Genomic DNA, 26379 nt, shown 5'->3' with positions numbered 1-26379 from the left:
ATGAGTAGATGAAATTAATGAAAATCACAGCCTCCACTTCTGCAAACAAAAATATCTTTCCAGTGAAACAACTGGATGGTTCAATACAAATGAGCACATTCACAACAGTTAAGTGGTATGAATGCAAAAAAAAAAATGCTTTTAAAACTTATCTGCTTTTAGTAGAAATTATTTTTGTATTAAATTTCCACTTCAGAGAACATTATTTTTCCAATGTAAATTAAAGGTCAATATCTAAAATGGGGTTATCTTGACATATGTTAATTAATACAGATTACAAAACAGCAACACAATAAAATTCTCATATTAGATTTTCTATGTGGCACTACTGAAAGCCACAGATTAGGTCATGTAGATCTGTTCTACTGCTTCTTGCGGTGGGGGATCCAATCACCTTTTTTTAAAACTACTGGACTCACTAAATGAAACTGCACTTAAAACTAATGTGCTGTGCACACATTACAAAGGGTCACTGAGGTCTTTTTATTAAACTCAACTGCTTGCTACTTTTAACTAGAAACAAGTTTCCTTCAGCACACTATCCCCACTAGGGTAGTTCAGGGTTTTTAACTTCAATAATCTGCAAAATCATTCTCCAATAATCTGCAACATTTTATGGAAATGAGATGCAAGATCAAAGGCTTAGAAGGAAGGCTCACCAATTGTCCTTAATGTCTGTGGAGAATTCTTCTGCAATTCAAAAATCATGGATCTTGGGAAAGTTCTCCCTTCAAAACTAGCCCTTCTTGTGCCAACTATACTAAATAAATTTTTGTATAATTTATTATGTTATATCCCCTTTCACTGCATAACTGAAGGCTCAAGGAATATGTATCTTGGAACAAAATGACAGCACCGAAGGCCTCATTTTCATGTGTATCTAGTCTCCAATTGCCACAAAAGTATCCAGATGCATTTGTCCATGTTGTAACCACACTTTTAACTCCTCTAAAAATGAATCAAATGCTTATTTTTAAAATGCCCCTCAATTTTAGTAAAAAACTTATCAACATGAAGGATATATCTTTTCACCAGATTTTTCTTCTTCTCTCCTCTTAATCTGCTTATGAAGTCCAGTGCTATAACTTCAGCCTTCAGAACTCTGAACCGGAACCATGATAAGGAGTCCAGACAGTGAAATGGCATAAGTTATTGACCATTTTGGTATAACTGGCATCACAGCTGGGAGGTAGCAGTGTTCTTTTGGAAGACAGTATATAGATATTCAAAGTGCCCCTACCCTGGTCTCTGGTGCGTTAAACCTCTAACAGCATATGGGCATAGAAAGCCTAAAGAAAATCTATTTACCAAAAGTGTCATTTTGAGATCTTATAAACTTTATAACTACAGTGTCCTTCAGACTAAAATTTAAGTCATTCAGAAGGGTCTAGAAGTTAAGTGCTTAGAGCAAAGTTTGTCCCAAATCAGTCTTTACCTTAAAAATATAGATCTGATATGTCAGTTCTTATTACTGTTATTTCCATGCATTTTTATAAACAAGTAGACAACATCAAGCCTGCTAAACCCAAGAGCCTTGTTCTGAAGGCATATCATGCTACCCTTCCATTTTACCCATTTATATTTTTCATGCAAGTTGACACATTATTAAATATGCTGAAATTATTGTGACGGCTGTAGCATTACACATTTTTATTATATGCGTTGTTTACATTATATATTTTGTAAAATTTTGAATGGGCACACACATTAAAACAATACTCTTACTATATTAAATAGCCACAGGAGTTTATTATATTTTCATTACTTATTTATATTTATTATCATTATTCTCCTTTCAAAAGCCACAAGATCATATCCTATTCATTTGTCTGTTTGATACTATTAGGGAACTGAGGACTTAATTTTAAAAAGGGTATCAAATGCACAGGCAAGCAAACAATGATCTATTTTGAAATACAGGACACGATGCAGAAGTTTAAACTACATCCTAAACACTGGCAGGGAGAATCAGAATCAAGTAAGATGGAATAAAGTCATATAGTGCTGTGCTTCCAGAGTGATACCTTCCTCTTGTAGCACCCTTTAAGAAATTGGCCAGGCACCAGTAAATTTTATAGTAGGAGCTTAATTTACAATCAAGCACAAAAGTTTATTGGAAAGGCACAGATGAAAAAGGTATCTTCGACAGCATCAGATAAAGTAAAAAAGAAAACTTTTCAGGATACAAAAGCTATTTACAATCTTAGCATCCGGTTCAGTACAGAAACAGGAAAAAGAACTTAAGTAGTCTGCATAATACACCTGGTCCTGAATACTAGCTATACTAATACGTAAACACATCAGAACTAACGTATTGGCAACATGGGTTAACGAACCTTTTCAAAGCTATACATATAAACTATATTTAAATTAGAAGAGTAAGTATGCATTACCAGACTATGTACTTTGCTAAAAGTAAATTATATACACAAACATTATTGTAATGTTTGTGCCAGTTTAAGCATCTACAGTTGAGATACTGTATGAAATGAAATATAAGGGAATGTTAATAAGGTTTTAAGTTACAAACAAACTCCTGGTAATCATCAGGCTATAAAGGAAAGATACATCCAAAATTATATTAAGTAGAGAATTCACTTACTGACCTTCCAGACTCTCCCCCCACCCCCACAAATGGTAATAAAAATAATATAACGCCAGCAGAAATAAATTTAAATATTTTGTTGCAAAGAGGCAGTGAAGAAAAAAGTGTTGTAACATTTTAAGAAGAAAGCCAAGGGACAAAATGCCCTTCTTCCATTTGTACAAAACAGATACACATATAAAATTAACATTAAACACTACACATAAACAGAGACACCTTTTAAAATATAAATCAAAATGTAAGTTCAGACCCCATGTATGCACTTGGGCTGAGTGGGTAAACATATAGATATCAGGGCACCTAATGCAATTTCAAAAAGAAAAAATTACTTATATGATGCAGAATAGAAAATCACCAATTAAGTTTAGACCTGCCTTTTCTTCTTTGCAGAGGAACAATTAAATATACCTTTTTGTGCAGGTATGTACATTTACTATTATCAAGTCAGGAAAGAAATAGGTTGATGCTTGTAAGACCAGCAGCACAATATCAACTTATGTTTAAAAAGTGTAGATAATCTGCATGGTCATAAGAAATTAGCATCTTCAAAAAGTGAAAACATCACTATTGGTACATGGTTAAGCAATTAAAACCACTTTAAAATTAATCAAGAGTTAACTATATCTAATTAACTGCAACTGACCATTAAAGTTTGAGGAAAAAATAGTTTACAATCTATATTACAATAATTTAAAGCCAAATTTTCCAGACTTTTACATATCAGCCACTACAACAGGGATCAATTATTCACTTCAAAAACTTACAATCACTAAACCACTTACTTCATGTTGACAGTTGTCTCCTAATCAACCAAAACTCACAGCTCTAAGCATTTAGTAAGCAGCCCACTTGGAATTTAAGTTTCATGCTTAGTCACAGATGTCAAATCCTTCTCAAAAAGTTTCAGGTTTTAGTGCACATGGTCAGAATACAATACCAAGCTGGTGAACCAAAGTACACTTGTTGATGCTCAAAGATCAATTCTATGTTTAAAAGTGTAGAACTGGAGCAAGTTAATCACTGCTTGAACTGAATTGCTGAAGGTCTAAATTAATGGCCTACTATACAATTGAGCCATCTTTGCTTTGTGCTGGAATCATCACAGGAATAGCTCCCATTCTACTTAGATTAGGTGCAGCTACCTTTGATGGTTGAAAGTTTGGGGTTTGAACAGGAGCACGTTCAAACTCTTCGCTTGGAACTTTGTTGTACTGCGTCTTAGCATACCCATCCATATTGGAAGGAGACATTGAACCCAGAGAAGAACGATTGCTTCCTATATAACTACGGGCTGTTGAAGCACGACTCTTTGGAGGCGGAACATCCTCTCTGGGGGGGGAAAAAAAGCATATCTGTAAGTTTACTAGCTAAATAAAAACCCAGCTTAGAGCCTTTCCACATATACAAAAAACACAGATGTTGTTCTTAGTGTCATACTAATACAAGTTTCAATCCAACACAAGTAATGCTACACTGTCTCACAAAATGGGAGATCTACATTTTGCTGAGGGGAAAGTAATTTGTATTGCCTCCTTTTATCAAGGAGAGGTGTACACTGCCACACATTTTTAAAAGATTCTTTTTGTTGTTGTTTAAGGACACAATGCAACCAAAAGACCCACAAAATGTCAGGGAACTTTTGCCAAGTGGTAGCATGCAGGCATTGTTTATATTTGTCTGTTTTTACATGTTTAATATTTTTAGTGTCACAAACAACTGCTGTGGGTACAGCGGAAGGCCTGTGACCACATAATGCTACTAACGTTTACAAGTACTATTCCATAGTTGTCTGTGGTATGCAGCTATATTCCACACTCCGTTATCTGAAATAGCCAGAGAGGAACTCCATCTCCCAGCAACAAAATACTGCTGTTTAGTTGTTAGAAAATATTTTCACAAATATGACAATTCCTTCAAAAAAGAGGCCTGAGCTCCCAAGTGATAAAAAATAAAAAGCCTTATTTGAAAGTGTCTAACTAATACATAAGACATTAGACAACCCTAAATGTACAGGATAAGGAATTAAAAATCCTTGACAACACCTGAATATTTGGAGGCTGTTGATCTCTCTGAGTATTAGATGTTTGAAGAGACAACAACAAAATAATTACTTATTTACAGAAGTCTCTCTCATGAACAGCTTGCTGGATTCCAGTTGTAAAACATTCCTGGACATTGGCTTTAGCTCAGAAAGAGCTTTACTGGTTGAGATTTTCCCTCACCCCCAAGTCAAATACTACAAACATGTCCAAACTACTTTATTTCTATATACTAGTAACTTTAGATTAAGCAGTTTCCTTAATTTTTTATTTTTATATGCAAATTTGAACTGTCATTCCCCTTCCCCCGGCAGTGAATAGAGAGAAAAATAAGATTGGGAACAGATCTCAAGATAGACAGCTCATATATGTGTAGATTTTTTTTGAAGTGTCATTTGCAATTATGAGGTCATGTCCTCAGGTACTCAGAATCACATACCTGATATCATGATGTACTTCCTTTTCATATTTCTTCTCTCTTTGTTTCTTGAGGCAACAGAAGATGAAAAAAGCCAGTAACAAGAGACCCAGCAAAGTGCCTATGATTGCTCCAGCAATTCTACCAGCTCTATTTGTAGCTAAAAACAAATAAGGCAGATACTACTTGGACATGCTTTATTTTTCTTCACATACCTAAAACGAATACATGCACTTTGTTTGAACTTCAAAAGATTCATAAACTTTTCATGCACTTCATTTAAGCTTCAAAAGATTCATAAACTTTTCATGCACTTCATTTAAGTTTCTAAAGATTCATAAACTTTTCATATATAATGAAAACTTCTCATATAACTTCATGATCCATTAGTGTAGAGGAAAACAAATAACTTTCTACATTTCCATCAAGCTATTACAAGGTAAATTCTTTGTTACTGCTTGAGCACTTCTTCAATATCTTCTAATACTTACGACGGGTCACGTTCAGCTCGAGAGAACATTCATCTGTACCAACTCTGTTGGAAGCTCTACATGTGTACATGCCAGAGTGAATCTGGGAAGCGTTCTTCAGCAAAAGATCACCTGTATCTGAATCTATAAGAAGATATATAAAATAGTGATCAGAAATTTATGAAACAATACTGCTTTGTAGAATCAACATTTTAAAAAGATTCATTCTTAAAAAAACTTGTGTGGGGAGGTCTCAAATACAGAAACAGATTAATAATTTTAAAAGTCCTGCATAAAGTACAGGGAAAATGTAACAGTGGTGACAGATCTATACAATGTTTGAAAGAAACTTTCCAAACATCTGAAATTAAGTCTCTACTCAATTTGTCATCTACATGCCATGCATTCAACTACTGATAAAATTCTAAGGTATTTAATCAAATGATGAGGTGGGCATTTAACTCTCCAATGTTGTAATACAAAGCTTTTAGCCAGAAGTCCAGCACAAAGGGTCCATAGAATCAACAAAATTCTAAAAAATTGTGGCCACTGTACATGCTTGCCACTGTATATACTATTTACCCTAAACAAACTTGATAAACCAGAATTTAACATTAGAAGCAACAAAATACTTTATGCTTACTATATTTTCTTTATTCAAGGAGAAGAAACATTTTGATTCTTCTTCCACTTCATTACAAATGCTTAGTCTTTTGACATCAAATACTGAATAAATATGGTGTAGACATCTATGTTTTTATCAGCTAAAAAAATAAACATACTTGATATTGCAGTGGCGGGAAGTTCCTCTGTACCAGTGCCTTTCTTCCAATAGTAGGTTATGATGGGGGACCCTTCTTTAGATTTACATTTCAGAGTAAGATCTGTTCCAATCTCCTGAGATCCTTCAACGTAACAGTTAGTCTTTGTTGGTTTTACTAAGAAAGAAAGCATATCCTACTATTAATAAGCTCAAAGATAGAAATTCATTAATTAGTATTTATAGCAAACTCAGAAACAACAAATACACCCCAGACTGTTATATAAAGAATTTTCTAACCATGTTGAGGAGTGGCTTTTCTATCATCTATCAGTTGTTAATACCTTCAAAAGAGGATTAGCTTCCTCCTCCATTAAAAATATGAATACAGCTCTACCATCATTCCTTGCCAATAGACGTACTACTAATCTAAGCCTACTTGCCACTGATAACTACTCACCACTCATAGCATGAACTACTCCACTATTAACAGATGCATCTGAAGCAATATTATCAAGTAGCATAGACACAATTTTTTGACAAGAGGCAGGGATAATTCCAGTAGTACAACTTTAAACCAGTGAGCCAAAACTGCCCACACAATAAGAATAAATTAATAATAATCCAGAATAAAACTGCACTGACAATGAACAATGCAAATTAATCACATATTTGTGTTGATTCAGGATGGTGCAAACCAAGGTAGAGAGCAAAGAGCTACAGAAGGATTTCCCTGAAATGGGTGAGTAGATGAACATGTGACAAATAGGTTCAACATGGATAAGTGCAAGGTGATGTGTACTGGAACAAAAAAATCCTAATTTTAAATATACATTGATGGGGTCTGAACTGGTTGAGACAGAGATTTAAAGATCTTGGAAAGCTCAATGAAAACGTTAATCTAGTGTACAGGATTGGTCAAAGAGGCAAACACCATGTTAGAAATTATTAAGAAAGTGATTAAAAATATAATGGCAATATTGTCATGCCACAGAAACCTATGATGTGGCCTCATTTTTCACAGTGCATTCATGCATTTCTGGTGATTATAATTCTAAAAGTACATTGAAAAAAAAGATAACAAAGAGTAGAAAAAGCAGATGGAGGAAGTCTTTCTTTATGTCTCTTCCATAATACCAGAACTTGGGAAGACCCAATAAAATTGCTGAGAAATAAGTTCAGGGTAGACAAAGGGAAATATTTCTTTACTTGTTGATTATTTAAACTGTGAAGTTCACTGCCAGTTGAGGTACTTCACAAGGCATAATATAAACAGGCAATCCTGTTAATTTTATGTATTCATGGCTCTAAGCATTCTATCCAACTATTTAGCAAATAACCCTTTATGTTAAAATTAAACCAAAAATGGTGTATGTACATATGGTGGTATCCAAAAGATTCAAAGAAGCAAAGCAGTACCTGACTAGTACCTGGATGGGAAAGCACCCAGGAATTCTAAGGTTGCTACACAGCAGCAGGCAATAGCAAACTATCACTGCTCATCTTATGCCTTGAAAATCCTTTGGGGTTGCCATAAGTCAGCTGTAACATAAATCTTCCACATTCAAAAGACTCAACAAAATCATCTTACCAAGTACTGTCAGCTGAATTCTTTGGGTCTGAACACTAGGTGGTTTCTTCACCTTACACTGATATGTACCAGTGTCAGTTGCCTGTAAATTCAGGATATCAATAGTAGCATCTCCAGTAGCAGGATTTGGATTAACAAACTGTACTCGTCCATCCATGTTATACCTATCATAAATTCTGTCTCCATTGTACATAATGACCTGGGAAAAAAGAGAATTATTTTCTTAAAGCCAGTCAAATATATTGGTTCAGACACAATATTTTGCTTAAGTTAGTATATTCTAAATTAGCGATCCCCAACCTGTGGGCCGCCGACCACATGTGGTCCTTCGACTAATTGGAGGTGGGTCCTGAAGCACGCCTTCTCCCCCCTCCTTTACTTCACCCCCCCGGCCTTTTAAAACACACTTTGGGTGTCATTGTCTCCCATCACTCCCAGATGAGACTATCTCGTTGCAGAGAAACAAGCTCAGGGTTCCCATTGATTTGTCATTGTCATGAGTTAAAATTTCCATGAAAATAAAATGTTCGTTATGTTCATTGTTGTGGCGTGTCTGTATTTTATTTTGAAGGGATGTTTAAACATTACCATAGTGATTAGAGAGCGTTAGAGCAGTGGTTGAGAGTAGAGAAGTAAACTACCCCCCCCCCACCGGGCCTCAGTAAAAGGCATTGAGTGGTCTCCGGTGAGTGGTCCCCGGTGATAAAAAGGTTGGGGACCACTGTTCTAAATGGTTTTTCTATACCAGGGGTTCCCTAACTTTTAAAACCTGTAGACACTTTTGGAATTTTGATACAGGGTGGTGGGCACAGCCACAAAATGGCTGCTGTAGGAGGCAGAGCCCACCACAAGACATCAGGGGTCACGTTTATATAACTTTAATAGTAACTCATCAACAGGTTTTCTTGGGACATGGTAGGTTCTCCATCTTTGGAGATTTTTAAACAGAGGCTGGATAGCCATCTGACAGGCTGATTCTGTGAAGGTTCAAGGGCGTGGCAGGTTACAGTGGATGTTTGTGAGTGTCCTGCATAGTGCAGGGGGTTGGACTAGATGACCCATGAGGTCCCTTCCAACTCTGTTATTCTATAATTGTATTCAGGCAGAAGCTCTATTTAACAAGAATGCCTTTTAATATACTCAGGCAATGAGAAGCATTACTGGACAGAAGCCCTACTCAGTCCCGCCCTCTTCTAAAAGCCCTTGATGAGTGCCACAAAAGGTGTTGGTGGGAGCCATGTTCTGCGTTTCAGCTCTATACAGCAGTAGCTATACTCAGACATGACTGAGATATATAAACTTTATTTACTGATTTATATTACTATTACAAATATAAATACATATTTATCCTGCAGGTATCCTGCAGGTTGTGTGTGTGTGTGTGTGGGGGGGGGGGGAATTAAGTGTTTTAATTTACTGTCTGATGTGATGGCTGTTAACAAGCATATGGATTATGGCAGATAACTACTTGTACCTGTTGAAGAGAGCTTTGACTCTTGAAAGCTTACATCTTGAGAAATCTTTTTGATCTTTAAGACATTATCCATCTTGAATCAAGCACGTAAGTGGGCCTAGATGAAATCATTTAAATTTAAAATGGAAAGTGACACCTACATGATAGCCAAAAATGTAAAGCTATTACTTACAGTTTGCTCTTCATTTGGTTCCACTAAGACCCATTCTATGTCTAGCGAGCCTGTATCTTGCGGACCAAAAGTGAATGTGCATGGCAATGTGACTTTCTCTCCTTGGGCCTTTGTTATCATGGTTTGTTCTGTTGATGTTATTGTCACACCTTCATTCAGATCTAACAAGAAAGGTTGTGAAAACACAAATATTATAATTTATGTAAATAAAAATTCAGCTACTTCACATTGGCCGGTTCCTTACGTTTCAGTTTCAAAACATTATTCTTCTGAAGACGCATATTGCAAACTTCATGCTTTTACAGATGTTTGCTGGAGAGACGGAAGATTTTACTTCTTTCCTTCTCCCCAACAAGATCAAACAGTTTTCTAATTAGAAATCCTTATCATAAAATGAAAGATGTGTGTATCTCTTAACATATTAAAGGTCAAGATTATAAATTAACAAGGGGCAAAGCCCGTTGTCTCCAAGAATACAACAGGCGCTAGAGCTTGGCAGTGGGAAGAGGAAGGGGAGGAGTTGTCCAGTCAGTAAGGGCATGGGGTTGAATGTGTGTGTTGTATGGGAGGCTGTGGTGGCATGGTGGCAAATGAGGGTATGGGTGTGGAGATATGGGTGTCAAGAACCTGTGGTGTGGACTGTTCGTTGAGTGTGGGAGAGGACTGACCTTTGGGAATTTTGGCATAGTGGTTACAGATGAGCTTTCCAGAGCCATGTCCTCAGATATGTGAAGGGAAAATCAGACTGAAGACTCTTCTTAGGGGAAGATTACATGGCAACCAATTCCCCCCCAGTTCTGTGTCATTCCCCTTCATGTGTGAATTAGGCCACATTCACCAAAATGCCCCTCTGCCCTAATACACATGGGGTAGTCACAGTACATAGGGGTCCACCCTGTTCCTTCTGTCTCCCATGTTTTCACTGTTGGTAAAATGTTATGTGCCCACATGCGTCTTTCATGGTTGTTCCTTAGAAGAACGGATTTTTGTACCCTATTGCTTACTACCCAAAGGAGTCTCAAAGCGGTTTACAAACACCTTTTCCATTCGTCTCTCCACAATAGTCAACCTGTGAGGTATGTGGGTTTGTGAGAGATCTGAGAAAACTGGGAATAGGCCACAGTGACCCAGCAGGCCTCAGGTATCTCAAAGCATTTTCCAATCGTCTTCCCTTTCTCTCCCCATAGCAGACTCCCCATGAGGGAGGTGGGGTAGCGAGCCTCACAGGGAAGCTGGCAACCCTAAGAGGAAGACTCTGTGCACAGCAGTCTTGATCTTAGTAAGGTTTTTTATACTGTTTTTTAAATTTGCCAGGCCAAGGTTATTTGCCAGGCCAATAAGTCATTTCAGTTACTATGTGTCTGCCAAGGGGGACATTTACTTGTTCTCTATTTATAGTTTCAGGCTGTAAATATTTATTTAGATCATCCTGCACTTTCCAGACTCACAGGACTGATGCTGGTCTGCCTGTCTGCGCCCCAGAATACAAACAGTTGCTGGTAAGGGCTGGCTATAACCCATAGGCCAGGAGGGAAACTCCTGCACCACTCCCTACCAACTGCAGGCAAAAATGGCTCATTTGAAGGCTGGACTCTGAGGCATTGTTTGATTTTGAAGTCCCACCTCCAAACCTCCAGGAATATTTCCAACCCAGGAGTAGCCAACCTACAGGTGTGGCCTGGAGAGCTCCTGGAATTACAGCTCACCTGCAGAGTATCAGCTCCCCAGGCAGAAAGGGCTACTTTGGACAGGGTTGTTGTAGAGAAGAAACCTTTAAGGCTTCCCACACAGGTTGTTGTTGAATTGAAATACTTGAGGCGTACTCCACAGGGTTGTTGTGCAGATGTAATAGGAGACAAAAGAGCCAGTTTCCTCTGCAGAATAACGCTGTGCAGTGGCCTCAAATCCACAGAGAGTTGCAAAGAAGAAAGACACATGGCTTGGCTGTGTCTAACCTCCAGGCAGAGCAGTATTTTAAGTGAGAAGGGGCTTTTCTGTGGACTCCCTGTCAGGCAATTCTTTGACAGAAGGGGAAAGTCCCCACCCCCGGCAAAAGGAAGGCCCTCTGGCTCCCCTGCGTTGCTCTTGGAAAGGCCTCCTTCCCTCAGTCAGGGCCTGTCAGAGGCTCCGCAGCAGGCCTGAAGGGGGGGATGGGGAACACTCTCCAGCCTCCTGCCAGCTCTGTCAGGGTTCTGAGGCAATTTACAGTTGGACATGACAGTTAGGACAGCCTTGGGGCAAAAAGGGCTGTGTTCTCATCCCCCTTGTTAGCCTTGCTGACCTCCTCTCCCTGCGGTGTTCAGGAGCAGACTGGCATCCAGACTGGGCTGGGTGAATGGAATTTTGGTCTGTCCTGGTGAGGGACCAATAGGAAGGCACTTTGTGCGCCTCCCCATGGGCTGCTTGGCCCTGGATGAACACTCGGTGAAACGGCTCCTTATTGGACCCTCTGAGTTTTTATCCTGGACAGGGCCCGCCCTAACTCCTCCCCAGGTGGTCTTACTCTTTTATTTAACCGCAGGAGCGGTTAAAGATGACAGTCATTATTGACAAAATACTGCAAATTTTATCCTACCACTTTGTTCAGCCAGTGGCAGCATACTCTCCCAGTGGAAGGAGCCTTGCACTGCTGGAAGACACTACCAATTAGCTGAAGGGAGTAGTAAAATAAAACCCAATGAAAGCCAGTACAAGATGAAAGATTAATACTATAGATTGGTATATAACTATCAGCCAAGAGGAATAAAAAAGCCATTGTGCTGGTATAATAACGTGTACTGGGTTGTAACAGTCAAAGGGGACTTTTCACTATCACTCAGGGGACTTTTTAATCAATTTTGAAAAGACAACGCAGAATGAAGCTCAATCAGCATTCAACCTATTTAGAAAAGACAGAAATGGAAAAGAGTTGTTAAAAAATGTAGAGATTCTATAGACCGTTGACACCTTTTGTTTTATTCCAAAACACATTTTGCACATAGAATATAGGTTTATTTGGGTCCTAAGGAGGAATCTGTCTACTTGGTTTATTTATCTTTGGATCTAGGTTTGCACAAGTCTTGCCAAAAATCACTGTATTGGGCTGAAAAGCAATGCCACCCTCAGAGGTCATAACAAATCACATTTAACAATTAATGTTTGATCAAAATCTGGTTTATAATATATGATGATGATGATGATGATATATATAGCCTGTCTAAATATGGGTTGCTGGTGGATACAGTACTTTGATGCTAAACCATGTTTATTTTGGCTAGTTAACTGATTGTTCCAAATGTGATTTGCCATGACAGCTGAAATGTTCAAAAACATTATCCCCTCATCCTCATACCATTCACTGATGGAAGAAGAGCAAGCATTCATCTCTTTCCTAATTTCCGCACTTTCTCAGTACTTTACAGGGAATGTAAAAGATCTATTTTGTACAGTTGAGTACAGTTTAGAACAGGAGTTGACAAGGTGGGTGGTATTGCCCCGGGAGGAGGGGTAATAGAGGGATTACCCAGGGGATGCTGAAGGCATCGTTCATGTAGTTGAGACCTTCCACACCATGTAATCAAATCTAAACAGTTACTATGGACTAAAATTGACAAAGGAGGGGATGACTAGATGTTAGCACCAGGAAGCAGTCACATCCTTCCTTGTTTTTCCAGTAAAAGGTTAGACTTCAAAAGTTGGGCTAAAAACATCTGTATATAGTATTCTTCACAACCAGAGAGCATATGACAGTTTGCTGGGTCATGGAATTTTGTTTTCAGATAAAGGCAGTTTATTATAGCAATGTGTGGTTTAATGTTTTCCTAAAACCCTACAGTTCAGAGCTCTAATTCTTTTGACAGCTTTTTCTGCTTCATCTCCTCCTAGAACATCAGTTTAATCCTCATTTGCATGCTGTGTTCTGAAGGATATATTTGCAAGAGACACTTTTCCAATTATTGGAACACATCTGTACAATGACCAAAGTATTTCAGAAATATTCAAGAGGAATATGAAAATATAGGCAAATTTTGAAATCCTACATGTACCTACTGTAACTCCTATGCATTTTAGAGATTCCAGATTTGTAAAATGCAGAAATCACTGCCATTTAAACTACGAAAATATTCTGTAAAGCAGTGTTACCCAATCCCCAGGGCCACAGACCGGTGCTGGGCAGTGGAGCCTTCGGTACCAGGCTACGGCGGGGGGGGGGGGGGAGGTGCAGGTTCCATCACACCAGTGGGTGTGCCTCCCTCCCCTCTACAGCGTAGTGCACGCTGTGCCGGGAGCACAGCATTGCGGGAGGGGGGAGGGAGGTGCAAACACAGTAGCTCTGTGCCTGCGCGTTTGCACCTGCTGGCATGGCGGTGCCTGTCCCTCTCTCCTCTCCTGGTCCCCAGGCCTCCCTCTCCCCCACCTGTCCCCGGCCCAAAAAAGGTTGGGGAACCACTGCTGAAAGCAAACATTTGCAGTCCTGCATTGATCAATTACATTTTGATAGTTATCTTGACTATCATGTACTCTGCATATCATCCAGTACAATCCCAGAAGAATCAAACCTGAATATTAACTGTCAAACAGAAAACTATCCATTCCCTAACATCTTGATGGTACTGAAATTGGTCTTCCCTCTCTCAGGATATCTGGCATCCATCAAGTCCTAGGGACAGAGCTTGTCTCCGCAGGTATGGAACCCTGTAATTCCTAAGAACTAGAAGGCTTTGACCTTAAATGGGCAGGAACCATGGAGAAAGCACCTCATTTATTGCTACAAAGCAGCATACTGTAGGGATGTGCATTTGGATCTACCTGAAAAATATACCTGAAAAACACCTCATTGGTATTTTGAGCTACACCCCAAATGTACCTGGATTTTCTCAGGACCACTCCCCCCCCCCAAAAAAAATCTTGGATATCTTCCAGAATTACCTGATTTTTTTAAAAAAAGGAGAGGCAGCAACAGCCTTGCCACTGGAGGGAAGATGCAACCAAGCCATGCATGTATCTTCACTTCCCAAAAAATTTGAGGACTATCACACAGGGTTGTTGTGTAGATCAGCTGTCCCCAACCCCCGGTCCACGGACCGGGACCAGTCTGTAGATCGGTTGGTACCGGGCCACAGCTCCTCCTCGTCCTCCCCGGCTGCTGCCTCAAGGGCTGCCCTGCAATTCTGCTGCCGGCTCATCTTTGGTGCTCTCCAGTGGCCACCATGGCCAGTGGGCAGCGGGAAGTCAGGGGCGCTGGTGGGAAAGCAAGCGGAGCAGGGGCTCAGGTGGTGGCAGTGACATCCCTTAGCAAAAGACTACCCTCCCCCCACTTGGGGCCTCAGTAAAATTGTCAAGCGTTGACCGGTCCCCGTGATAAAAAGGTTGGGGACCACTGGTGTAGATGACACAGGATGCTGTTGTGGGGGTTTATTTTGCCCCCTGTGGCTCTCAAAATCCCTAGAGCCAGCCAGGCCAGGGTTACGAACATCTGACGGGGAGATTCCAGGAGATCTGAGAGTGAAGGGTACAATATCCACCTTCCAAATCAGCCATTGAATTGTCCCAAATAAATAATTCCTTTTTTTCTCAATAGGCTATGTATGCTGACATATTATTATTTTTATTTAATACAGATAAGGGAAAATATGCATACAAGAACATTTAAGTAGGTACAGCCCATCTTATTGAAGCATTGGTATATCATCTTTAATATGACAGGAGAGCTGGACACATTCAGTAGTTTATTCTTTTGACATTTTATAATTCAATTTAAATTCTTATGTTTGTACTTGTATTTTATATTTGACATTTTATTTTTGTTGTAATCTATCCTGAGTCATTGGAGAAAACAGCAGAAAACAGAAATAAATGAATAAACAGCTTTTATTTTAGAAGTAATATTTTCACAGCATTTTCTAAACACTCCTGAAACTGGTTCTTGAACTAAATTTTAACTGAACAGGTTTCCTAGCAACAGCAGCTGATGACCTTGCTTTACAAAGTTATCAAGTTCAGAGTATTTCTATTCCACTGCTGCAGGAAAGAAAACAGTAGCAGTAAAGTAGAGAAAAAGTTAACAAAAACACAAAAGTAAGAGAACACAACTGCTACAGCACAAATGATAACCACATGGGGGAGGGGAGCAGCATCAACATAGGATTAATTGCGTCTAAGTAGAACAAATTTTAAAGATGAGTGCACTTCAGTCATACCAATGTGACTGTCAATCCTGTTAGAGCATGGAGGGGGGGGGCAGCTGTATGGAAAAGCTACTTATTAGCACCCAAGTTCCAATAATAATCTTCTTCCATTTTCATTATTCAGTTTCAAGTGTGTGTGTATCTAGGTCAGCCTTTCTCAACTTTCTTACCGCTGAAAAAACCTGAAACATTCTTCAAGCTTCAAGAAACTCCGGAAGTGGCACAATGCTGCAGAATATGATTCGGAAGGAAAATTGTGTACATGTCCACCTGGGGCCCCTCTCCTTCCCACCACCTCCAGGCCCATCATTGGCCATGTTCATATCACCTGATAAATGTTTAACAGATTTTAAAAGATATATTAAAAATGAATTAACTACCACACATTCAGGAAACCTTTCCAGGCATGTCAAGAAACCCCAGGATTGAGAAAGCCTGATCTAGGTAGTCTGAAACTGTGACATCAATACAAGTTCTGGTTATTCACAATGACTTATACATACTGCTGCACACAAGCCTATTTATTCAAACTGTTTCCTTTTTTTCTTCAGACGGAGGGTGGGAAGGACCAATGACTACTCCATATAGCTTTCTTGTTCAGGCAGAACTGGTTGCTTCCCTTGAACCCCGCTTGGCACTTAGCCTACTGTATGTAGGTACCAGGCCAAATATGTTCTTTTAACTTTGGGAAGAGGTTTATTTTTAAGGTCTGTTTCTAGCCCAAGAATTATTTGGCAAGGACCACTCCATTAAGGTTGTCAGCCCCCAGATAGTGGGTGGCGATCTCCTGAGATTACAACTGATCTCCAGAAAACAAAAATCAGTTCACCTGTGGAAAATGGCCGCTTTGGAAGGCAGACTCTGTGGCATTATATTACACATGATTAAATATCTCATCTCTCCAAACCCCACCCTTCTCAGGTTCTATCACCCAAATCTCCAGGTATTTCCCAATGCAGAGCTGGCAACCTTACATTCCCGGCTGCTATATGTTTTATTCTGTGCTGGAAGAGGGTTTTGGTTTTTTTTAATGGCAGAGTTAATATATACAACCTGAAAAAGAAACACATCCTGCTGTTCTTGAACCAGCACACAGCAACTCCTATTTCTGAATGAAGCACAGTTACTGGAGAGGAGAACAATGAATCTTTCTTAGTAAATATGTGCCTTGTAAAATTAAATTTAATTGGAGTCTCAGAGCACTATATTATTTCAAGCATTCTGATATGCTTGATTGTATATAAAAATGTTTTCAAATGTAGCCCCTGATGAATAGGGGAAAAATTAAGGGCAAATGGGGACACAGAAGTGAACAAAGAAGGATGGAGTTTCAAAGTAGGAAAAGTAGCAGAAGATGGAATGTATATAGCAGGAACGTGAGGACAAGAACTACTAACAGGTGTGGTAAGCATATGCATAACTTAATACATGTTCTGCTGCTGTATCTGTTTTTATCCCATCCCCACCCTTTAAGGATCTCTGACCTAACCTGTCGTAAAGCAGGAATCTAAAATTTCACCAAGATTTATTTAAAATATTTCTATTTCTATGCTACCTCCTTTTTTGAGACAGCTTACAATTAAATATTGCAGGATGGAAAAGGCAATTAAAAACAAGCCAGTGGACAGAAGCAGCATAAACATATCTATAAATCAGAAACAGATTATTAAAAATCTGATTAGTTGAAACTCGTAATCAAAGGCATGGGTTAAAGATACATTATATCTGCAACCTAAAAGAACCTAAACAAATATTCAAACAGACACTTTGCACAAACTCACTCAGGATCATGCCTCCCAATTTGGCAGACAGCAACACCAAGAGTTAGGAGATTCCTTCTTTATATAACCCCAAGGAAAGAGATTGGAATTTTATGTAAATTTCCTCATGACTTCTCATTAGGTCTTCAATAAATTCTGAGAAGCAACTGTTCTCCAGAGAGGTGGTATGCAGCTGGTTCTAAAATTATGAAATGTATGGAACTCAGAGAACTCTAAGCTGTAAGCATTTATAGTCTGTGCTGTAATTATCTAGCATACACTTTACTATTCTCTGCTATTTTATTTAAAACAGATTTATTTCCATATTCTGCAGACGCTTAATAATAGAGCATATTTCACAATAATGAATGTCAAACAAGTGTATCTGTTGGCTGTCTCATAGCTTCATTAACATTTTATTTACACGTGTAAACATTTTTCCTAATGCAGACAATAATTAAGGCAGACACTTATCAGCATATGTCCAAACTGACAGCTCTCACCACTAAAAATAAGCATTGTACAAGTTTACAACATATACACAAGAATCACACTGTTGATTCAGTTATGTGGCTGTGTAAATATTTTGTCCGAAAAATTCACATTCCTGGAGATTGAAATTCCTAATACTTTATCTAATAGACCAAATAAAGTAAAAGACCCATACAAGAACTAATAAAAATACAAGATTTTAACCTGTTTCTGAATACAGTTATTTCCAAACAGGAAAATTAACTTTCAGAAAGAATGGAGCATCATTAATGACATATAACTCACTAATGAAATCTCAGTCCTCTGAAGTAGTGAATGGGAGTTTGCGACTTGGCAGATAGGTGCCAAGAAAAGATATCACCCAAGTAGAATATATCTGCCAGTATTTCAGGAAAGTTTTCCAATTCTATTGGAAAGTGCAGGCCCTGTTTACCTGAGTTATTTCATCACATGTGACCACACTGGGTTGCCAGACATGGAGCAAAACTTTGTATTTTCTCATGATTAAAGTCTGTGAAGAGGGAAAACCAAGACAGAGGCCAAAGCTTCAGAGCAATAGGCAATTTTCCTGTTTTACATTAAGAGCTGTCACAGAGCAGAAGGTGGGAGAGCATCAGAGGCTTAAGGATGCTTAAGTGCGCACACATACAGAGCATTTTTCCATAGATACCAGTTTTGCTTGGAGCATCCAGCAAGCAGAAGCATACTGGATGCAAGGGACACAGGCAGAGCCTTGCCAATAGTAAAAAACAAAATAAACATGAAAAGGTCAGTGATGATCACCGCTGTATGAAAGAGATATCCTGATTCAGGATCTCTCTCAATGTTTTAATTTTAGGTAAAAGCACTAAGCAGCCACAATTTTATTTCAATATACCTCACCCCCACCACTGATGGTATCTCCAGTAGGTACAACAAGACAGGTGACACTCTCTTCATGTGTGAAAAAACTACTTGAGAACAAAGAGGTCTGGTTTTAGAAAACAAAGCCCTTCTGTGCCTGGGTTTATCTATGTTCTTCTCACAGCCCGGCCCCAATACAAAATATCAGCAGGGGAGGGGGGAAGGGAGGCTACTAAAATCAGTCAAATTGGGACAGAATATCTCACCTGTATGCTCCATTTTTGTTAAAAACCTACTAATATGCAAAGTCATATATGCCAGCGCCTTATACAATCAAGAATGTTAATTGCTTAAAGAACAGATGCTTAAACCTACTTGCCCTCCTGCATTTTGCTATGATTTATTGCATCCAAAAACAAGGGCGGGGGGGGGGGATGAGTTATACACAAAAATGTCTATCACTTGATTAAATGGAAATGAGCATCAAACAAATTATCTAAACAGGTGTAGTTAATGTTAAATATGTTAAAAAGTAACCCAAACACAGCTGAACTATATTTTTTTGTGTATAACCATAAGTCAGAACTATCAAGACAACAGTAGTTCATGATGCCACTGTACAAATCTGAATGATTATTGTAAGGGTGAATAACAATTTTACTTACTACTGTTGCATAATTTTGTAAACTATAACCTTCATATTCCAGCGGTAACCTACTTTCTATAGTATCCCTGTGAAACACATCTTTGTTTGCATTTTGTTCAAATTCTATAATCTTAGTCCTATCAGATTGTTAATCGGATATTTTATGTTTTATGATTGAGTTAATATATAATTGATTCCCCTTGAGTCTCAGTAAGAAAGGTAGGCTATAAATGAGTTAAATAACTATTCTGAATTAATTCTTTATAGGCTTAGATAGGATATCATGGATTGGATCGTACACAAACTTTCCTCTTGCACTAGTGCATTGTGGGAGGCACCCCCCTGGGCTCGGCACGGCGAAAGGAGCCAACCTGGCACGTCCCCGACATGTCAGGCCTGCTCTTGCCAATGCCTTTTCCCCTTCCCCCTGAGGGCCCGGCTTCGGCACGGCGAAACGAGCAGGCGCGTCAAAGTCTTCCCGCCACCCCCCCTCCCCGCCCATATAGCCAGCTGGGTGCCCTTGGGCTAGTAATAGTGCTGTTAAAGGAGCTATTCACACAAAATAGTTCTGCCAACCCCACTACCTCACAGGATGACCGCTGTAGACAAGGGAAGGGAAGTTGATTGTAAGCCACTTTGAGAATCCTTCAGGTAGTAAAAAGCAGGGTACAAGAACAATTATTCATCTTACACACGTAAAATTGCATTAAGTCTATGTTTCCATTTGGCATTTCTGGATCAAAGCCAATGTCATCCTTCATTGTCTATGCCATTGAAAGCTGATGTTTGAAGGCCATCTATCATGGAGAGGCCATGTAATTGGTAAAAGGGTTTTAGCCTAGATTTCCTGATATTCTAGTATTTGAAATGTAAAGATCTTTAAAAATATATCAGAGGGGAACTATTTATGTTTGAATTAGTTTCTATTAGTTTATGTATGCATTAGTTCCTAATTCTTTATTTGTAATAGCAAATAGCAAATCCCCTTCAAGGATCGCTGCCTTGCCGTGGCAAGGGGGCTTGCATAGCTCAGTGAAGCTATGAGCTATGCCGTGCAGGGCCACCCAAGACGGACACGTCATAGCTGAGAACTCTGACAAAAGGTGATTCACTGGAGAAGGAAATGGCAAACCACCCCAGTATCTTTGCCATGAAAACCCTATGGACAAGTTCAAAAGACAAAACAATATGACGCCGGAAGATGAGCCCCTCAGGTCGGAAGGTGTCCAATATGCTACTGGGTATAAGCAGACGGCTAGTACGAGTAGCGCCAGAATGAATGAAGCGGCTGGGCCAAAGCTGAAAGGACGCTCAACTGTGGAAGTAACTGCTGGCGAAAAGAAAGTCCGATGTTGTAAAGGTTTTTATTCCATAGGAACCTGGAACATCAGATCCATGAATCAAGGCAAGCTGGACGTGGTTAAACAAGAAATGACAAGACTGAACATCGACGTTTTAGGAATCAGTGAACTAAAATGGACAGGAATGGGTGAATTTAATTCAGATGACCATCAGGTATACTACTGTGGACAAGAATCTCGCAGGAGAAATTGAGTAGCCTTCATAATCAATAAGAGAATAGGAAAAGCAGTCTTGGGATACAATCCCCAGAATGACAGAATGATCTCAGTTCGAATCCAAGGCAAACCATTCAACATCACAGTAATCCAGGTCTATGCCCCAACCACTGCTGCTGAAGAGGATGAAGTTGATCAGTTCTATGAAGCCCTACAACACCTTCTAGAAGCAACACCAAAAAATGATGTGCTTATTATCATGGGGGATTGGAATGCTAAAGTAGAAAGCCAAAAGATAACCGTGATAACAGGCAAGTTTGGCCTTGGAGTACAAAATGAAGCAGGCCACAGGCTGGTAGAATTTTGTCAAGAGAACACAATGGTCATAGCAAACACTCTTTTCCAACAACCCAAGAGACGACTCTACACCAGACGGTCAACACAGAAATCAGATTGACTATGTGCTCTGCAGCCAAAGATGGAGAAGTTCTATACAGTCAATAAAAACAAGACCAGGAGCTGATTGTGGTTGAGATCATCAGCTTCTTGTTACAAAATTTAGGCTTAAATTGAAGACAGTAGGGAAAAGCACTAGGCCACTCAGGTATGAACTAAATTATATCCCGACGAATATACAGTAGAGGTGACAAATAGATTTAAGGAATTAGATCTGATAGACAGAGTGCCTGAAGAACTATGGACGGAGTTTCGCAACATTGTACAAGAGGTAGCAACTAAAACCATCCCAAAGAAAAAGAAGTGCAAGAAATCAAAATGGCTGTCTGAAGCTTTACAAATAGCTAAGGAGAGAAGGGAAGTGAAAGGCAAGGGAGAAAGAGAAATATACACCCAATTGAATGCAGAATTCCAGAGAAAAGCTAGAAGAGATAAGAATGCCTTCTTAAATGAACAGTGCAAACAAATAGAAGAAAACAATAGAATGGGGAGGACCAGAGATCTTTTCAAGAAAATTGGAGATATGAAGAGAACGTTTCATGCAAAGATGGGTATGATAAGGGACCAAAATGGTAGGGACCTCACAGAAGCAGAAGAGATTTTAAAAAGGTGGCAAAATTATACAGAAGAACTATACAAGAAGAGTTGGTTCTTATATGCCGCTTTTCGCTACCCGAAGGAGGCTCAAAGCGGCTTACAGTCGCCTTCCCATTCCTCTCCCCACAACAGACACCCTGTGGGGTGGGGTGGGTGAGGCTGAGAGAGCGCTGATATCACTGCCCGGTCAGAACAGTTTTATCAGGGCTGTGGCGAGCCCAAGGTCACCTAGCTGGTTGCATGTGGGGGAGCGCAGAATCAAACCCGGCATTCCAGATTAGAAGTCCACACTCCTAACCACTACACCAAACTGGTTAGGAGCAAGCTTAACATCCCTGATGACCACAATGGGGTAGTTACTGACTTGGAGCCAGACATCCTGGAATGTGAAGACAAATGGGCCTTAGGAAGTCTGAGCAACAATAAAGCTAGTGGTGGTGACAGCATTCCAGTTGAACTATTCAAAATATTAAAAGACGATGCAGTAAAAGTGCTACACTCAATATGCCAGCAAATTTGGAAAACTCAACAATGGCCACCAGATTGGAAAAGGTCAGTTTACATTCTAATCCCAAAGAAGGGCAATGCCAAAGAATGTTCAAACTACCGCACCATTGCATTCATTTCTCATGCTAGCAAAGTTATGCTCAAAATCCTACAAGCTAGGCTCCAGCAATATGTGGACCGAGAACTTCCAGAAGTACAGGCAGGATTTCGAAGAGGCAGAGGAACTAGAGATCAAATTGCCAACATATGCTGGATCATGGAGAAAGCTAGGGAGTTCCAGAAGAACATCTACTTCTGCTTCATTGACTATGCTAAAGCTTTTGATTGTGAGGAGCACAACAAATTGTGGCAAGTTCTTAAAGAGATGGGACTACCAGAGCATCTTATTTGTCTCTTGAGAAATTTATATGCAGGTCAAGAAGCAACAGTGAGAACAGAACATGGAATCACTAATTGGTTCAAAATTGAGAAAGGAGTTCGGCAAGGCTGCATACTGTCGCCTTGCCTATTTAACTTGTATGCAGAGCACATCATGAGAAAGGCGGGATTAGAGGAGTCACAAATTGGGATCAAGATTGCAGGGAGAAATATCAACAATCTCAGATATGCAGATTATACCACTTCTAATGGCAGAAAGTGAAGAGGAATTAAAGGGCCTGTTGATGCGGGTGAAGGAGGAGAGTGCAAAAGTTGGCTTGAAACTCAACATCAAGAAAACAAAGATCATGGCATTCAGCCCTCTGAATTCCTGGCAAATAGATGGGGAAGAAATGGAGATAGTGACAGATTTTATTTTCCTGGGCTCCAAGATCACTGCAGATGGGGACTGCAGCAAAGAAATTAAAAGATGCTTGTTCCTGGGGAAGAAAGCTATGGCAAAACTAGACAGCATCCTAAAAAGCAGAGACATCACCCTGCCAACAAAAATGCGTTTACTCAAGGCTATGGTCTTCCCAGTTGCAATGTATGGCTGCGAAAGTTGGACCATAAGGAAGGCCGAGCGTCAAAGAATTGAGGCTTTTGAACTCTGGTGCTGGAAAAGACTCTTGCGAGTCCCTTGGACTGCAAGGTGAACAAACCGGTCAGTCCTAGAGGAGATCAGCCCTGATTGCTCCTTAGAAGGCCAGATCCTGAAGATGAAACTCAAATACTTTGGCCACCTCATGAGAAGGAAGGACTCCCTGGAGAAGAGCCTAATGCTGGGAGCGGTTGAGGGCAAAAGAAGAAGGGGACGACAGAGAATGAGGTGGCTGGATGGAGTAACTGAAGCAGTAGGTGCAAACTTAAATGGACTCCAGGGAATGGTAGAGGACAGGAAGGCCTGGATGATCATTGTCCATGGGGTCGCGATGGGTTGGACACGACTTCGCACCTAACAATAACAACAAATAGCGAATTATTACATCAGTGAATCAAAGTTAAACATCATTTTCCCTCTATTTTCAGCATTTGTTTAAACTACTGAACTGTAAAATTTGCTGCCTAAGGCACAATGGTATCTTTTACAACAGCTAATTATCGTAACCGCCAGAATGCTCTTGGCTCAGAACTAGAATCTTTGCCTAAAACAGAAGCTTAGTCATGTAAAATATAAAATATTATGCTGTTAGACAGAAAGGCATCTAAGGCTTGATACAGTTATCACTCTTGGTATATTTTGTATAATTTCCTTAAATAAAGGGATAGTTATCCCATTAAAATAAGAACATGATTTATTGGCTGTTGTGCTTCAATACTATCAAGATGTACATACACAGCCATATATAAAGGAAACACGCTTAGATTTAAGATAGGGCCACAGGGCCAAGTTTTTTCATTGGCTTCAAATCAGCATCTTAGCCTCTAGTCTATGCCAGGCTTTCTCAGTAAGGTTTCTTGAAACCCTGGGGTTTCCTGATGGCCCTGGAAATATTTCCCAAATTTTAATATATATATTTAAAATTTGTTAAACATTTATTGTGTATGATTTTGTTGAACCACACACCTTCCCCAAATGGCCAATGATGGGCTCGAAGGGGGTGGGTAGGGGACGGGCCTTGGGTGGTCACACACATAACTATGCTTCCTAACGTTATTCTGCACGATCACGTCGCTTCTGGGGTTTCTCAACAGTAATAAAATTTGGGGTGGGGTTTTTTTTGGTCAACTAATCCTCTTAAGAGAAAGCTAAAGGCTAGATACAAGATGCTACTCTGCTTAAAGAAGTTCAACAAAGCATCTTATAAATGAAGTATATTACAGTTTGATTGTTTCCAAAAGATTTTATTTAATATTATTATTATTATTATTATTATTAGATTTATAGCCCCCCATTCCCTTGCGGCTCATGGCGGGTAACAATATCGCAAATCCCCATTAAAACCCCATAAAACAATAATAACATTGCCGATATTGCCGGCATGGCAAGAATGGCAGCTCAACTCCCCCCCCCTCCCACTACTAGCGGGTGGAGAGCAGGTCCTGATGATGTTTTGCTTCGGGTCCAGAACCAGAGTCCCCGGGGGAGGCATAGATCTATTATCAGCCCCGGCCTCAACCATAAACCTGGCGGAAGAGCTCCGTCTTGCAGGCCCTGCGGAACGTTGAAAGATCCCGCAGGGTCCGCAGCTCTCCTGGGAGCTCATTCCACCAGGTCGGGGCCAGGACCGAAAAGGCCCTGGCCCTGGTCGAGGCCAGGCATGCTTCCCTAGGGCCGGGAACGACCAACAGGTTTTCACCCGCAGGGCGCAAGGCCCTGCGAAGGGCATAGGGCAATAGGCGGTCCCTCAGGTATGTGGGTCCCAACTCGCGTAAAGCCTTGAAGGTTAGAACCAGAACCTTGAACCGGATCCGGGCAGCAATTGGCAACCAATGCAGCTGCCTCAGCACTGGCTGGATGTGGGCCCTCCAAGATGTGCCAGTGAGGACCCTAGCAGCTGCGTTTTGCACTAGCTGAAGTTTCTGGATCAAGGACAAGGGAAGGCCCGTGTAGAGCGAGTGATGATGATGATTATCTGAAAAAGCACTCAGTCATTTACATTTGACTTTTTAATTATGAAATCCCCTTTCATTTTACCCCACTTTTCCATCCAAAGGTCCCTGAAAGTTAACTGACACTCTATCCAAACAGCTCCACAGTGCATCTCTTTAAGGGCAAGCAATGCTGAAAAGAAAAATACCTAGTAGCATCCAGATCTTTATTCAAATTCTTATTTCACTACAGTTTTGAGAGGGCAAACAACAGTAGTGCTTCTCACTATCTTCATAACCCATATTTGTGGGTTCAGGACAGTTTGGTGGCAAGTGCAAGAAGCAGCTGGCTAGTAATCAAAACCAGTATTTGTGGACTCTTTCAAAACAAGTACAGATAAGCATTGGTTTATCTCTGTGTACTAATATGCAAAGTTTTTGCTTTTATTCCTAATGAAGACATTGAAATTATTCAATTAACATTACAGCTTCATGGCTGTTATCAAAGAGAGAGACAGTACATAAGCTGAATGAGTAACAAAAATATTTACTGATCAATGACTGTGAATAAGCTTGACACATTATGTGAAAACTGAAAAACTGTTCCATGTGGCAGCCAGGTTTTGAAAATGCACATGCCATCTCCAAATGCAGGCCAATAATCAATTGTATTTATTTTATTTATATGCCACCCGTTCACGAGGCTGCACTAAGAAAGGGGAAAACCACCAACCCTCTTTACCAAAAAAATGTAAGGTCTACTGACAGATGACTGACATCACCACCTTTTTCCTCCTCGGCACAGCCCAATCTTGCAGTTATTAGCATGGTTCAACTTCCTAAGGATCAGAACAAACTGCTTGGGAGGGTGGGGAAAATGGTAAAAATTCACAGCAATCAGCACCACCTGTTGGTG

The 26379-nt window shown here is 40.0% G+C and overlaps 1 protein-coding gene across 2 annotated transcripts in view; it reads right to left on the bottom strand.

Moving 5' to 3' along the window:
- CXADR (CXADR cell adhesion molecule) overlaps window positions 1–26379 on the bottom strand; it is a 54710-nt gene that overhangs the window by 13340 nt on the left and 14991 nt on the right. Inside the window, exons 2-7 of one of the 2 annotated variants that reach the window (XM_077342423.1) lie at window positions 9530–9690; window positions 7884–8082; window positions 6315–6470; window positions 5554–5676; window positions 5084–5222; window positions 3748–3934 (exon numbers count right to left, since the gene is read on the bottom strand). In XM_077342423.1, the coding sequence (XP_077198538.1) occupies window positions 3748–3934; window positions 5084–5222; window positions 5554–5676; window positions 6315–6470; window positions 7884–8082; window positions 9530–9690 (965 nt within the window). Of the gene's footprint in view, window positions 1–2089; window positions 3935–5083; window positions 5223–5553; window positions 5677–6314; window positions 6471–7883; window positions 8083–9529; window positions 9691–26379 lie in introns of those variants that run through there. The other variant, XM_077342422.1, reaches the window with a different exon arrangement.

This window comes from Paroedura picta, chromosome 6 (assembly GCF_049243985.1).
Source record: "Paroedura picta isolate Pp20150507F chromosome 6, Ppicta_v3.0, whole genome shotgun sequence".
NCBI classification, from domain to species: Eukaryota; Metazoa; Chordata; class Lepidosauria; order Squamata; family Gekkonidae; genus Paroedura; species Paroedura picta.
Note: the sequence above shows the minus strand (reverse complement) of the source record. Positions and strands in the feature narration are given on the sequence as shown.